Source organism: Onychostruthus taczanowskii, unplaced genomic scaffold (genome assembly GCF_017590055.1).
Source record: "Onychostruthus taczanowskii isolate IOZ18803 unplaced genomic scaffold, ASM1759005v1 scaffold3, whole genome shotgun sequence".
Lineage (NCBI taxonomy): Eukaryota > Metazoa > Chordata > Aves > Passeriformes > Passeridae > Onychostruthus > Onychostruthus taczanowskii.
In genome coordinates this window covers 23,171,924-23,188,249 of record NW_024500349.1, presented here as the reverse complement: position 1 = coordinate 23,188,249, position 16,326 = coordinate 23,171,924, and the positions used below count along the sequence as shown (strand labels likewise).

General features: G+C 43.8%; 1 protein-coding gene across 1 annotated transcript in view; it reads right to left on the bottom strand.

The window, feature by feature from the left end:
• Positions 1-16,326, bottom strand: part of LOC121338032 (vasoactive intestinal polypeptide receptor) — a 105,234-nt gene that overhangs the window by 45,508 nt on the left and 43,400 nt on the right. The window contains exon 3 of the mRNA XM_041408575.1: positions 3,672-3,779. Coding sequence (XP_041264509.1) covers positions 3,672-3,779 — 108 coding nt within the window. The remainder of the gene's footprint in view (positions 1-3,671; positions 3,780-16,326) is intronic.

Sequence of the window (16,326 nt, the reverse complement as noted above, 5' to 3'; positions counted from 1 at the left end):
CATTTAGGAAAAAAATACGCACATTTTTGGGTAGAGGTGGAGGTGTAGCACCAATCCTTCAGAGGAGTGGGGCACAAGCATTGTGAGACCTCAGGTGCAAAAAAAATCATGGAATGGTAGAATGGCTTAGGTTAGAAAAGCCCTCTAAGGTGATAAAGTCCAATCACTAACCCCACACTGCCAAGGCCACCATCAAACCATGTCCCCAAGTGCCACATCCACACGTTTTTGAACACTTCCAGGGATGGTGATGCCCTCTCTGAGCCTCCTTTTCTCCAGGTAATTTTGCTTTTCTGATATGAAGGCACATGTGGACAGCAGAGAACCTGAGCAGGTCAAGAGTTCTCAGTGAAGAGAACTCCAAAAAAACCACACTCAACTTCTTGGGTATTTTAATGACCATTGTAGCAAATAAATAATGGGTATGGTTCATTTTGGGGTTCTTTAGAGAGGTGGTGTTGTCTTCTTCTCATCTGCTCTCTCTGCTCATCCCTATCCTCATTTTATTCAATTTTTGCTCCAATTTCAGAAGCAATGCAGAGTAAAAAGTGTTCACGAAGGAGGGGAAAGGAGAAGGGAAATAAATTTAGAACACCCAAGGAAAAAAGGAGTTTGGCAAGCCCAAAACTCAGATGGATCTCACCTCGCTGAGTGGGATTCCAGAGCTTGGTTGTGCCCATCCTCACCCCCTTAGGTCAATTAATAACAGAGCTGAAGCTCAAAAACGGTCAGTGCTAATTTAACTTGTGCATGGTGGACAATTTGCTTTTGGAGAAACTGTGAGACATAAATCCCTGTTACAAATGTCATCCATGTATGGAAGGAGAGCTGGAACACTCTGGTCAAGGGGTGGAAAGCAATGCACTTTAATAATGAAAGGTGCCAAAAATATTTTCATCCATCTCCCTCACATGGCGCTGATGAACGTCATGAAATAATGAAAATTTTCTGGATCTGTGAATGCCATAAAAAATTAATGTCAAATGACATCAGGACAGTTTAAGGTTTTTAAATGCCATGAGACATTTTATCCTTTATTAACCATGAGATGGGATATTAGTCATTTGAAGAGCTTATTCTCCATGAGGCAGGAAAATCACATTAACTCTTTGCTCCCTGGTATTTCACTCTTTTCCTGCTATAAACACATTAAAAAGATTTTCTCTGGCTCACAGCTTGATAAAAGCTTTCCTGTTCCTGCAAAGGGATCAAAGAGTACGACACAAACATTACCCAGATGATTGAGTTCCTTGAAAGCTGCTCAATGACACTCACTGCTACAAAGGAAGAGCTGCTTCACAACATTTAATGGCATTAATTTTGCAACAAATCCTATAAAACAGGAGGCAATCTTCCCCTCCCTTTATTTAAGACCATCACTGCTTTCCCTGTTTGTTGATGGTTGTGTACAAAGTGTCTGGCTCAGAGAGAATCAAAGCTGCTGCTTCTACTTTGGGGATGGCATCAGTTGTTGTGCTGGTGCTCTGCTGAGGCAGAATTCAATCCTGTTGGAAGACATTCCCATCTGCCAGAGCCACTCTGCAATATTTTGATTGTAAATGGAGAGAAATACAGGGTTTATGGACGGTATTAAACTCATCCTGGAGTGGGAATCAAAAAACCAGCTGAACTGTATCTCTAAAGGTGTTACCTATTTAAAGGTATCCAAGATGGTATTAAACAGGAGGAAGAGGCTCCAGGATGAGCCTGTTCCTCACCTCTGACTCCAAAACCAGCTCAGAGAGTCCTTGAGGTTTAAAAAGACCTCTGAGAACAGCAAGTCCAACCATTAATCCAACACTGCCAGGTCCACACTAAACCACGTTCCTATTTTTGAGCATTTCCCTTGGACAACGAATCCACCACTTCCCTGGGCAGCCTGTTTCACTGCTTGACCTTTATATATAATCAAATTATACACAATATTCTCCTCATCAGTCAGCTCTGGTGGGATGATGTACTAAAGAGCATTTTAAAGAGATTTTTATTGGTATTTTGCTAACTCTGCTGGTATATAAAACCCAGTGAGTGAATGCTGTGCTTCGGGGAGGGCACAGAGCAGGAACAGCAGGAAATTATTCCACACAGCTGATCCCATGCACAGGGGTCTTGTCCTGCAAGATGTGATATCACAGCAGCTTCTGCCCCTTCTCCCTGGGTGTTGACACAGGCGTGATGAGCTACAAGGGAATTTTGGAAATGAGGAAGTCCGTGCTAGGATAGTGTTGGAACCCTGGCTGCTGGGAATTTCAGATTTCTGTGCTGCCAGGCACTGACCCCCCAAGAGAACACTGCATTGACCTGAGGCCGTGGAGAAGCTTCCAAAATGGAATGACAGAACTGGGATTGTGGGTGTGGAGTTTGAATAGAAGTGTGTGATATCACAGGGTGGGAAACTCAGAGTTTAAGGTTTAGAATACAGTAATATAGATAAAGCAAGATGGAGGTTTTAGGGCAGAGGCTGGTCCTTCTTCACCTTCTCCTTCTCCTCATTCTTCTTCTTATTTTTCTTCTTCTTCTTCACCTTCTTCTCCATGGGCTTGGGTGGTTTTGTGTAATTGGATAAAAAAGTCCCCATTGCAGCCACGGGTGGTTGGTTATTGGGTTAAAAGTGAAAATAATTGAGGTGTCATTTGTTAATTGGACAGTTGATCCTTCAAAGGCCTTGCAGAGAGAGATGGGCTCCATTTTTAGTTTGTCAGAGTGCAGTGCTGCAGAACTCAGGGTTTGTGGGAGTGTGACATAGATAAGAATTGATAAACATCTGAGTCCCAACAAGAAATACTGTCTGGCAATTTAATTTCGACCCTGGCAGAAAAAAAGAAGCAAAGAATCCACAGGACAGGACTCCAGGGCTTTTTAATTTCCCTTCTGTGCCTGTAAGGAATTTTGGTGTGGCCTTGGGCAAGTCATGTAATCAGCATGTGCTGGTTAATGAATGCAGTGCCCAGATCTGTTGAACAGGGATGATATTGTGTTCCCACCCCCATTCCTAATTTATCCTGTGTGTTTGCATTACAAAGCTTTAAAAATTGAGGGTCAGCTCAATGCAGGATCTCCAGTGCAAAATAACTTAATTCTCTGTTAAGACCTTCAGGGCTTTTATAATAAAAATAGTGAAAAAACTATAAATTACCAGGAGGCACAATCAGCCCTTGCTGCACAGCCCCTTGAGACCTGAGTTTTAAACTAAAACTTCTCAGAACACCCTGAGGAGTGAGTTAAGGTATCTCCTCCATTAACCTCCCTTGCCCATTATTTGTCAGGTTAATTCCTTGGCCTGTGGTCAGATTTGTCACTCCAGCAGAAAAAAAACCCCAACTTTATTACGTCCAGTTCCAGCTTGTTCATTTTCTGTCAGAGACTTAATTAATGATTGTGCTAAACTGCTCATTTTGCACAACAAACACAACTGTTCCACAGGTTGATTCAATTTTCACTGCACAACATCCATATTATTGGATTTCACCAGGAGCCATTTTTGCATCCCTGTGGTCCACAGCAGTGCAGGGAGGATGTTTTCATGTTTGGGAATTCACGGATGGCTTGGAAACCTCCTTCACCTCGGGCTAAGAGCTGGTTCCTCCCTCTTTATTGAGAAGTTCCCCACGTGGAATGCTGAGAAACCCCGCTGGGAGTGAAGCTGTGGAGCTGATTTGGGATTTGCTTACCCAGGTAGGAGGTCAGGAATCTGAAGTACTTGGGGCATGGCCGCACCACGACTTCTCCCACCTCTGCTTCGGGCCAGCACGTGATGTTGTCCCACTGCCTCCTGCAGCCTGCAGAAGAGAGAAAAGCAGATGATGGAGCACTCAGGAGTGCTGGACGCAGCAGAGCAGCTCTGCAAAGGTGTGGAGGGCCCCTCACCCCGGCACAGGCACCTTTGGGAATGAAAACCCACTGAATATCTCCTTCAAACACACAGCTTTCATCTCCCCCAGTCCCTAAAACTCAGCACTGTAATTTTCCAGAGACCAGTATGGATAGAACAGCAGATAAGGGCAAAAAAATAAGGCAAATCAGGCTTGATACAAGAACAGTGTCTTCTCCTAGATTAAAAAGGCAGAAATTCCTAATTAAATATCTCTCTTCCTTGCCCTTGTTGCCCTGTTGTATTAAAACACTTGATCTGGACCTGTGAGACATTGTCCTTTCCTTCTGTGTTTCCCCCACATCCCATCATCTTTTCCTTCCCAGTGCAGTGACTGTGCAGCTCTCACAGCAGCAAGGAACACAGATGACAATCAAGGACCAAAATCTCTTCACCAGGAGCAGTTTTCTGCTTAAAAAGGGAAAAGGCACAAAACATTGCTGGAGGCTGAGCAGGGACAGTGCTGTGGCCAGGAGAGGATCCCTATGGAGGAATGAGGGAAGGTGTCACATCCAAACTGGGAATGAAGGAATAACCAGCATAGGGAGGAAAAATAAAAGGGTTTTGTCAAAATGAGGCACTGCTGAAGATTTTCTGTGTAGGATAAAAGATTTAGTGGAAAGAAAAATACCATGTCCTTTCCACAGATTTCTAATGTTTTGATTTTACCCTTTTATTTCTGAAAAGGCATTAATAACACCCCATGCATGCTGCATTGTTGGATCATGTAACATTAACGCTGAAGCCAAAAGGAGTTGGCAGGTTTAAATTAAAGAAAAAAAAAAAAGACTCAAACACATTTTTGCATCGATATGTCACCATTTGAGAGTTCTTAGCAGAATTTTGACATTTTTCCCCCTGCTTTACATTTCCAACAGGCAGGCACTTGAGTTGCTGCCTGGTGAGATGGATGGGTTGTCAGCACAGCTCCCTGTTTCCAGCACCTCTGCTCTCAGCTATTTGTCACAGCCCATCAGATGGAAACGCTCCCCCAAATGTGACTCCCGAGCTGTTGAGGTCACCAGCCCCACAGCAGAGAGCCTGGGGTGTGAGGAACAAAGGGGTGACAAAACACTGAGGAAATCCTTCTCAAGTGCCACCAAAGGGAATTCTGAGAACCCTGCACTTGTTGGTAATTACACCCAAATTCCTCCTTTAAATCATCTTTTACTCCTTGAGTAAGGGAAGGGCTGGTGCCATCACCAGGCAGATCTGCCTCAGATCAAGAGAGAACACACAGAAATGCTTTGAAGCTGAAAAAGAACCCTCAGCTGGCTTTCAAAGTGATTTTACAGGTTTTTCCTCCCCTCCCCTTTCACGAACAAACTGAACTTTTCAAATAATGAAGTCCTGAGCTGAGTTTATCAGAGCCTGAAAAATGGAATAACTGATGGTATCTCCTTCATGCAGAGCTCATTAAAAGTCAGGTTTCAGGTCCTTGTATCAAGTGCCCAGCTCAGCTCTCACAGCCTCACACTTATCTCCCAGCAGCTCCAACAGTGTCAGGATATTAAAGATTCCATGGAAAATGATTCCATGATGGAATATTTCACGTTCTACAATCTTTTCCTCTGTCAAGTGCAATAAATTAGAGTGCAGCCATTACCTCTTGATAGGTTATAATGCAAAATAAAAGCCATCTGATAGCATCAGATGGCTTTTTAAATGCCCTGAATTATGCACTCTGAGAGTTTTGGTGATCTGTATCTTTTTCTCTGTTGACATTTTTCAGCACCACCTGTGATGTGTGAAGAAAGCTTTTAGGTGCTCACTTTTGTATAAAAAGCTTTTTTTTTTTTTTTTCCTGATAAAAAGAAAGTGAAACTGGCCTTGCAAGGCGCATAAAGTGTATTTTTACAAATTATTGCTTCTGTAAACACACCTCATACCTGCCTTTTAGCTCTTACCACAACAATCTTCCTCATTGCTGTCCCAGACCTGCTGAAAATATTTTTGCAATAAATAAAGAAGGGAATGGAAAGCAGAACTCTGGCTGGCAGTGCCTGGCACCACAGGATCAGTGAATCTTGGAATGGTTTGGGCTGAAATGGTCCCTAAAGATCATCTCATTCCAAGTCCCTGCCACTATCCCAGGCTGCTCCAAGCCCTGTCCAGCCTGGCCTTGGACACTTCCAGGGATCCAGGGGCAGCAGCCACAGCTGCTCTGGGCACCCTCTTCTAACAGGGCTGTGTCTTTCTTGAGCTAATTATCTGCACTTCAGGAAAATCAGGAATTTTTAGTGAGTAGAAGAGAATAACTGGAGTTTAAAGAATTGGAACAAATGAAGATTGATACTGCAAAATGCTTTGCATGCACAGTCCAGTGCTGTAATAATCACAAGTGCAGGCAAAACTTTGTGCCCTTTCATCTGACCCAGCATACAGACAACATTTATTAAAGAGCCTTCCAGAAAATGCTTTTATTCATCCCAAAGATTTTATCCTGAAAAGTGCTGGGATTGGGGGCTTGGCAGGCAAAAAAAAAAAAAAAAAAAAAAAGTCTGAGAGCAGAAACAGCAGCACTGTGCCTTGAAGGAAGGAAATCCCTCCTTTCCCTGTGGCATCACTTGGATGCAGCAAAGATGACAATGTTGTGCTTGGAGATTGATAAGTGCTTCCCCATCAATTAATTAATTATAAATGTTGTGCTCTACCTTGCACTCATGTTTGCAGGGAGGCTACAAAGGTATTTCTCAATCCTCACCCAGTGCAGCAAGTGCCAATGAGTCAAAACCACACCTACTCTCCATTTCCATCAAAAGAGCTGCTCTGCTCACGTGCCTGCCCCAAAAACCAGGGGACACACACTGCCAGGGGCTGTGCTTTGCCTTGGGAAGGATCCCAGGTGAATCTGGAGGAGCTCTATAAAAATTAGTGTGGCTTTTCCAGGTCAGCAGCACTTACTCTGGGTGTCTCAGGTGCAGTCTTTAAACCCTTGTCATTATAAAAACAAACTTAAAAAAAAATTAAATAAGTATTTTTTTTTTAAACAAGAGGGTTTTCTTCCCATTTTAATTATTGTTAAAAAATTAAATAAATATTTTTTTTAAAACAAGAGGGTTTTCTTCCCATTTTAATTATTTTAACTGTGACTCCCACACCCTCAGCTTTGCCCTGCCCTTCCTTGCCAGACCCTGAAGTGCTCTCTGGGGCTGAATATCTTCTGGAGGGCTGCAGGGAGAAATCCTAAAGAAGCTGGAGCTCAGATCCCTCTACCCAGCAGCTCAGCCTTCCTCTCTGCAAGACAAATACCCCACCAGCAAGCCAAGGGCTGCACCAGCCTCACTCAGAGCCCTCCTCTCAGAGGTTCTGGCTCAGAAGTAGCTGCAAGTGACACAGTGACACAAGAGCTCTCATTTCCTATCCCTTTAAAAGGCCAATAAACAGAAAACAGGTCAGTTCTCACACTGGTTTGCAGAACTGGCAGACTGGAGCATTAAAAACCCATTTATTGGATCCATATCTACATTTACAGCAAATTGTGGTCAAAGCTTATCTAGGAAGCAGCAGAGAATAACTTTGCCTCATGAATAAACATGAATTCCAGAGCTTTGGCACAGCCCTGAGATGGGACCTGGCTGAGGAAAGAGATAAATGGCAGCAGGCTGGTACCAGGCACTCTCTGAAGCCAGCAGAACTCCCAGTTCAGGGAAAAACCCTTTCAGCACATCAGTCTTTCACTGAATCATGGAATTATTCAGGTTGGAAAAGACCTCCAAGGGCATCAAACCCAACTTCTGATAGCACACCACCCCCAAAGCCTCACACCAAATTCTCCCTCATGCTTGGGGTAACTCCAGGTCTCTTCTGAAAGACATTCCCCCACATTTTGCTCTTGGAATCCCTGTCCAGATGCAGGGGTGCCCATTTGACACCTGGGGTGTCTCAGGAGCTCTCAGCACCCTCAGGGATCACAGCAAGGCCAAGGCACAGCTCAGTGAAGCCAGGCTGAGCTATCCCAGGGCACCATCACAGCCTGGTGTTCTGCAATAAAATCTCATTTTCGCTCCAATTTCATACCAGCAGGCAGTTTCCAAAGCCTCAGGACTGTAAACAGCCACGGGGTGACATTTATTGTCCCCCTGACAAGCCCAGCCTTGTGGCTTGCCTCGTTAAAAGCATCTCATTACAACCAATTATCACAGCATCAGTCTCCCTGTCCCAGCTGAGCTCTGATCTCTCCCTGACTGAAAGGACAGACCCCAAAAGATGGTGCCTGCCACAATCCATAGCTCAGCAGCACCCAGGCAGTTTGAATTTAATCTCAGTGGAGGAAAAGCCACCATCAGCCCTGGGTCACTGCAGCCACCACAGACCAGAGACCTCCCAAATGAGGGATAATTTTCTATTAGAAAGTTGTATGAAATATAAAATACCGTAGATAGATTATTTTTTCTCCCATAAGTCTTGGCAATTAAATGTAATTGGATTTAATTCTGAACCCAGGAAAATTGTTGGAATTCACAACCTCTCGTGTCAAGGCACTGCACAATTTACATGCCCACTGACAGAAACATTCTATCCTTTGCTGAATTCATTTTGAACCTGCTCATTGCTTCTTTCACTAGGAACTGCTCAGTTCTTTTACAAAGACAGAAATATTCACAGACTAACCACAATATCCCTTTCCCTGGGGAGAAAACCCATAAAACGCTCTTTAACATCCCTCCTCGGGCTCTCTTTTTCAAGCTGAAGTGTCCCAGCCTATTCAGTAGCTTCCAGCATGGAAACAGCTCCCTGTCATTTCTCCCCTGTATCTTTGGTGGGTTTAATTCTACCCCATCCTGCCCTGGGATGTTTTACCCTATTTTTCTGTGACAGATTGGGTTTGACTGGGGTTAGTTTGGCTCTGAGGTGCCACTAAATGCATCCCTTGCAGAGTAGGGTTTTACCCTATTTTTCTGTAACAGATTGGGTTTTCTGGGGTTAGTTTGGCTCTGAGGTGCCACTAAATGCATCCTCGCTCCCTTCCCTGAAAAAGTCACTGCTGTGCCCTCCTGTCCCCAGTCCCACTCACATTCCAGCACCCTTTGGGCATCTCTCCTTCCCTGAGCTCCATCTCATCACATTTTTTATTTTTTATTTGCATCACCACTGGCAGAGTGCTCTGCAGCAACCCCATCAGAGCTCCCCTTCCAGCTTTCCACAGCTCTGTGTTTAATTTGGGTATTTTTTGCCTGTTGTGCTGCCTGCTCTGCCTCCAGCCCTGCAGGCAGGATGTGACAGGGAAACCAAGAAGCTGAGGGAAATCCACAATTCTGCCAGGGCTGTGACCCCTGCCATGGTGGCATTTCCTTCCCACCACCCATGAGCTCTGCTGGTGCTCATCACTCACTGAGGGATTTGCAGCTCCAGCTCAGCAGAAAAGCAATCACAGAAGGCAAAAAGGATCCCAAAACTCAGGGTAAGTGAAAAGAGTTTGCTTTGGGCTTTGCCTCAATATCTGTGGCAAGTCTGTGATTTCATTTTTCCCACAAGCTGGACTTGATGATCTGAAAGGTCTTTTCCACCTTAACAACTCCATGGTTCTATAACAAGAACACCATTAATTACTATAAAACCTGGTTTATACTATTGCAGTTTGAAGCTGTCCAAGCACTCAACGGGAATATATTAAAAACTAACTTTCTTCCAAAATGTTTTGGGAAATTTGACCCAAAGACATAAGAAGGAAACCTCACCTTAAAGCCTCCAGACTGAGTCAGTCTAATCAGCATGAAAGAAATCACCAGTGACTGTTGCTGGAGGGTGATTTTTAATAATGAAAATCCTGAGATTTTCCATCAACAACATCTATTGGGAAACAATTTTGTTTTTAAAAAAAGTTTGTAATCTTTCAGCCTTTTCTAACCAACAAACTAAATAAACACTGGGCTTTTTTAATCCCTCCTTTTCATAAATCAAGTTTGTGAGCTGAGCCCTTCTGCCTAGCTCCAGAACATGTAAACTGAAAGAAAAGATCCAAGATTTAAGACGAAGGTTTACACAGGGTGTTGCCAAACCATGACTTATCTCCCAGCAGCCTCTAAACAAGATCTCCAGTGCTCTGAGACAGAGCGTGCTGGAAGGATTGTTCCAGGGTTTCCTCACTCAAATCCCTCTGCTCTTCCAGGACTTGTAGACAGCTGGATTTGTAGAGAATCAGACTTTGAATTTAGGGACCTTCCTAGATGGTTTTTCCCATATTGGCATCTCCAGAAAGAAATTCATAGCAAAGATGAGTGGCTCAACCTCTAGGAATGCTTTTCCCAACTTCACTTTTGGTGTGTGCAGTATTCCCCAGGTAGAAAGGGTGGATACCATCATGAAAGTGCTCTGATACAGTCAATATTAATAGAAAAACTGAAAGAAAAGATGAGGAAGGAGAGTATTTTTAACCAGAAATCTCATGGGATTTGAGAGGGACAAACACGGGCTGCTGTCAGAAACAAAACCTCTGCATGGATTTAATCTGAGCTCCAGATTAAATTATTAATTTAACTATCCAGAGCTTTGGAAATACTTGGAATTTATTTTCCATTGCACCAATGCCACTTTCTCTTTATTTTTAAAACCTTTGCATGGCTGTGTGCATTTATCTATTATCTCATGTTAAAAAAAAATAGAACCAAAACTTCTGCTGGCATTTAAAAGTGTGGCACATTCTCCAAACTAAAATGCCTTTTCCAACATAAATTTATGTCCACTAAGTGGCTGCTAATCCTGACAAACCCCGGGACAGCTGTTCCCAAATCAAACAAACCCTGCTGCTTGTTAGAGAGCTTCCAGCCAGGAGTCAGCAACAGCAAAACCAAGGCAAAGCCTCCATCCCTGCTGTGTTTTAAGGCAGAAAACAGATGTTGGAACAGCTTAATATCCATGGAAAGGTGAGGTCAAGGTGAAAATCAGGGAGGAGTGATGCGATGCTGTCTGGGTCTGTGCTGAAATTTCATCCTGTTTTTGGTGGGTGTCTGCACTTCAGGTAGGTGGGTGGGCCCAGACAAGCAACTGAGGGATGGATCACTGTTGGAAACATGGAATTGCTGATGTTGAAAAAACATTTTAAATCCATTGAGGCCATGAGTTAACCCAGCATCACCATGTTAACCACTGAATCACATCCCCAAAATTCAACTGAGAATTAGCAGTGCTCACTGGAGAGGTGGAGCTAAATCCCAATTTTCACTGAGGCTGGGATTGCATTCCCCCCTTCTGAAATACAGAATCGTGGAAGAGTTTGGGTTGAAAAGGACCTTTAAAGGTCCTCTCATTCAACCCCTTTGCCATGATTTCACCTCAGCTGGACAAATCCCCTCCGAGCAGCGAACACCAGCACAGAGATTATCTGTGAAATGTGGGGTTTTTGTTTAAATATCCCCTCATTTTAAATATTTTGACAACAGGCAAGACAATCTGAACAGGATTCATCATGTTCTGAAAGAGCTGCCTCTCCCTGGCCAGAACACACCAGAGATACCCAAACCCAAGTGAAAATCCCCTGCCAAACGTCATTCCCATGCCATGGCTGTTTGCCCATGGAGCAAGAATGGACAGAAAAATAACTATTTTCAGGGAAAATTCTGTTGATTACTGCTTCCTCAGAAAGAAACTCCTGGTCTGGGAGAACAGCATCAGCTTCAGGCTGGATGAAGGCAGCCAACACCAAAGTCTGGGGTTCGTTCTCAGGGTTCAGGCTGGTTCTACCATTGTGACAACTCTGCTCCTTCCTCAGGTTTCAGGGGCCAGCTTTCACAGCAGAGTCTGCAGAAGTTCTGCTCTGAAAAACCCATGGCAGATTTCTTTATTTTGAGTTTCCAGGGAGTGGGTTCCACCTCTGCAAGAGCTGCAGCATGAAGGTGCTTGGGAAGAGTCCCAGGGAGAGGAGGGAATGGTGAAGGAAGACCTGTCCTACTGTGTATTGTGATCATTGCCAAAGAACTGGGAGAAAAATTCCTGATAAATAAAAGGGAGCTTGACTTTGGTACTGCTCCTACATGACAGTCTGGGGTTTAAGATCTTGATGTCCCATGGCTGAATTTTCTACTCTTGTAGGAGAGGTCACCCTGTCAAGGAATGCAGGGGACTGATGCCACACCTGGGAGTTGCCCAGTGCTGCTGGTCAGAGCAAGAATGAAACTAAGAGACCCTTTGTGTCTCCTAGCCTGGAGTAATAGGAAAAAAACTAAATTGAAAATTAATAAAAGAGAATGTGGCAAAAAGTCCAGCAGGTCCCTTTGCCTTTAGAGAGACCATCAAGATCAAACACATTTTAGGCTGAGTTAACTGATTTTTCTGAGTATGTTGATAGAGGTTTGATTGAATTTTTGATTTAGCACACCAACAGCTGCCATTTAATGCCATTCCTGTTGTCCCAGGATTTTTGAAGAGGCTGATGAATGTGGCACAAGACTTATGAGAGTTCTACACAGTTCTGAAATGACAGAATCACAGAATCTTTGAGGCTGGGAAAGACCCCTAAGGTCAGCAAATCCAACCACCAGCCCAGCACCACCATGCTCACCACTGATCCACATCCTCAAGTGCCACATCCACAGATTTTCCCACCCTGCTTTGGGCACTTTCTGGAATTTTTGAGCTGGATCAGCCTTCTCCAGCACCTGGAGAGCTGCTGATAACAGGATTGTCCCACAAATCCCACTGACACCTCATCTGCCCCAAGAGGGCTTATGCAACTGGGAGGTGAGAATTCACTTGAACTTTTCCAAGCAAGGAACTATTAATTATTTCTTATCTTGCTGCACTATAAACAGATGGTGATGAATAAACAGGCTCCTAATTTAAACTTCATCAATGTTTTTTTTCCAGCTTGATTTTTAATTTCCATATGTTCACTGCTTCTCCTCCTATCAAACTTGATTTGACTTCTTTAGGGGGGACTGACAGAGACCCCCCAGGCTCCAAATTTGGCTTTTTTAGTCAGCCTCCACTGTGGAACAGCAAAAGCAGTATTCAGAGTTTAAGCAGCATGGGCCATTTCCCACCTGGATTTTTTTCCATGTCACAGTGGTGATGATGAGCTTGCAGAACTCATTTCTATCTCACAGGTGTGAGGCACATGAAAGTCAAGCAGTTGTAAACAGGCATTGGGAGGGGGAATGCCACTATTTTTTCCCCATGTTTTCCATTTTTCAGACTCTGTAATTGGGTTTTATTCTGTTTCCAAGACAGACAGGGCTAGAAAGCAAACAAAAAAGAGCAGTTTTGAAGGACTAGGGGTATCAGGCCAGGTTGGACGGGGCTTGGAGCAGCCTGGGATAGTGGAAGGTGTCCCTGCCCATGGCAGGAGGTTGGAAGGAGATGATCTTTAAGGTCTCTTCCAACCCAAACCATTCCATGATTCTGTGATTCCACAAAGGTTATGCTCCTTGCACAGCTCTTGGTCTCCAGAGCTGCTCATCCCACCCAGACACGAGTCATGGCTCCTTATTCAGCTGTTATCCCCTAAATAACTCTCCTGCTTCTGAAGGAGTATCTGACTGCAGAGCAAATTAATTAGCAATAATGGGATAAACAGATAATGAGCTGAGCCGGCCGACCTAGACCTGATTGATTTTCCTGCCTTTTTAAAAAAGAGAGGGCTACTTTTAAAAATTTATTATCATTTAATTTGTGTGCTTCAGTTTAAGCTGAACTGTTTGTAAATTAAAACCATGGAGAAGTGAAGCTTTCTCCAAAAAAGAAAAACAAAACAGAAACACTCCTCTGTGCATGACATAAAAGAGGCAAGTGAAAGTCAGCAGGAAGCAGTGCAGTGGTGATTCCTGCCTTGCAGCCATCAGGAGCTCAACAGAGAGGGATTTGCCTCTGTCTGTGAGTCTGGGAAGGAAATCCTCTTATTCCAGCCCTTGGGAGAGCTTCCCTCCTGCTGCTCAGTGCATTGTCAGCTGAGCAGCCACTGTGTTGCTCACATATATCCTGGAAAAAGCACCTGGAGAAGCACCTGGAGCTAAATCCCAATTTTCAGTGAGGATGGGATTGCATTCCCCCCTTCTGAAATACAGAATCGTGGAAGAGTTTGGGTTGAAAAGGACCTTTAAAGGTCAACTTGTTGAAGTCCCTTGCCATGATTTCACCTCAGCTGGCCAAATACTCTCCAAGCAGTGAACGCCTGCACAGAGATTATCTGTGAAATGTTTTTTTTTTTTCCTACACACCTGAGCTGCTCACTAAGATTTTAAATGTTTAAATATCCCCTCATTTTAAATATTTTGACAACAGGCAAGACAATCTGAACAGGATTCATCATGTTCTGAAAGAGCTGCCTCTCCCTGGCCAGAACACACCAGAGATACCCAAACCCAAGTGAAAATCCCCTGCCAAAAGTCATTCCCATGCCACGGCTGTTTGCCCATGTGAATCTGGTCTCTGTCTACCTGTTCCTGATTTCAATGGCAAAGAACCCACTACTGTGTTGAATCACACATTGCATTTGATGTCTTTGCCAGTTATTTCAGCATGGAAAGAACACCAGGGCAGAGCAGTGCACGGCCAGTATGTTGGGTGTCCTCTGATGGTTTACAAACTTCCTTAAGAGCCCAGACTTTGATCTTGGTGCTGTTTGGTTCTCCTCTGTACACACTGCCAGCTTCAACTGCTTTTCCCTCTGGATTTCCCTCTCACTGCATCTTCTGCAGCATTTCCTGTGCTGGAGAAGTGACTCTGGACATTCAGAGTGATGTGTTGGGTTCCCACAGAGAACAAATTAAATAAACTTCTCCTCAGAGTCAGGCAATATTTAGTGACCCCTGTGCTGTAGAATCACAGAATCATCAGGGTTGGAAAACCTTTAAAATTATCAAGTCCAATTGTCAAACCTCCTCAAGTATGGGTAAATCCACAGATACTGAATCACACTCCTAAAAGGGAATAGATTTACATGGAACATCTCCTTCGAACCGCCTGCCAAGGGCAGGGACACCTTCCCAGGTTGGTCCAAGCCCTGTCCAGCCTGGCTTTGGACACTTCCAGGGATGGAAGAAATTTAATCTGAAAAGAAACCTGGTTTTCATGCATGTTCAGCCCCTGTGAGGAAGGGGTGGATGTTTGAAGACAAAAAAAAAAGAGGGTTAAGAAGGACATTGTTGTTTATCAGAGGAAATCTACCTGCTTAACCCCAGCCAGTGATCAACCTCAGCACCATCAAGTGCTCTTAACAAGTGACTAATGTGCCTGACACATCAAATTACAGCTGTGATTAAGCCCTTCTGATCAATACAATTGATAATGGCTCCTAAACAAAGCTTTCTTTCCAGAATGTACCAAGGCACCGTGTTTATTTCCACTCATTTGATTAGAAAGGATAACAAATCACTCCTTAAGCCTCAAGTGATTCTCCTTTTCCTGAAAAGCTGTGGGAAGTGCAGAAGGCAACACAACCACCTGGCCATAAATTAAATTTCAACACTGCAGATCACAGGGAGCCTCAATTGCTTTCCATCCTCCTGTTCTGGTGGATGGAACTGGGTTAAAATCATGTTTTTCCTCAGAGTTTTACTAGGATTTCTCTTTCCAGCAACACTCAGATGAAACAGTCATCACCTTCATATGATCTCATATCATCACCTTCATGAGATTTCTCTCCAACAAACTCCCCCCTTGCCCCCACCCATCCAAGTTCAAAGTTTGATTTTACAGCTCAGGCACATAAATTGAGTTGTGGAGCCCCACTCCAGAAAAAAACACATTCCTTGACCTACTTGTGCTCTAATGCTGTGAACACTCTGAGAGGGAAATGTCACCATCGTATTTTCTGAAAATTCCCTTTGCCCAGGATTCTTCTCCTGGGAAGCTGAGAAGCCTGAGAGAAAAATGAAACCAATAATTATCTGATTTGCTTCTCCTGTGTTTTGCTGCTTTGGAATGTGGTTTGGAGATTGTTTACCCACAGGTGATTGTGTCATTGGTTTCACGTGAATTGTTTTGACTCAATGGCCAATCAATGCCAAGCTGTGTCACAACTCTGGACAGAGAGTCACGAGTTTTCATTATTATCTTTTAGCCTTCTGTAAGTATCCTTTCTGTATTCTTTAGAATAGTATAGTTTAGTATTCTTTAATATAATATAGATCATAAAATAATAAATGAGCCTTCAAGAACATGGAGTCAGATTCATCATTCCTCAGTTCATCTGGGAACCCCGAGGATACAAGAGGGAAACACATTCTATTCAGGCACTTGGAAATTGTCTGTCCACACAGCACTAACAGAATTCTCCATACACTCATCCACATCACCCATTTCAGAGCCAACAATTCTGCTTTTCCTGTTGCCTCCAGGGCAGTTGTGAGTGTCTGGATAATAAATTCCAGTGTTGAGCTCCTAAATACCTGCTGATATTTTAGGGTAAATGGATGCCAACTGCTTTCCACAAAGGAAAAGACCTTAAAATCATCTCCTTCCACCCCCTTCCATGGAGAGGGACACCTTCCACTATCCTAGGTTGTTCCAAGCCCCAT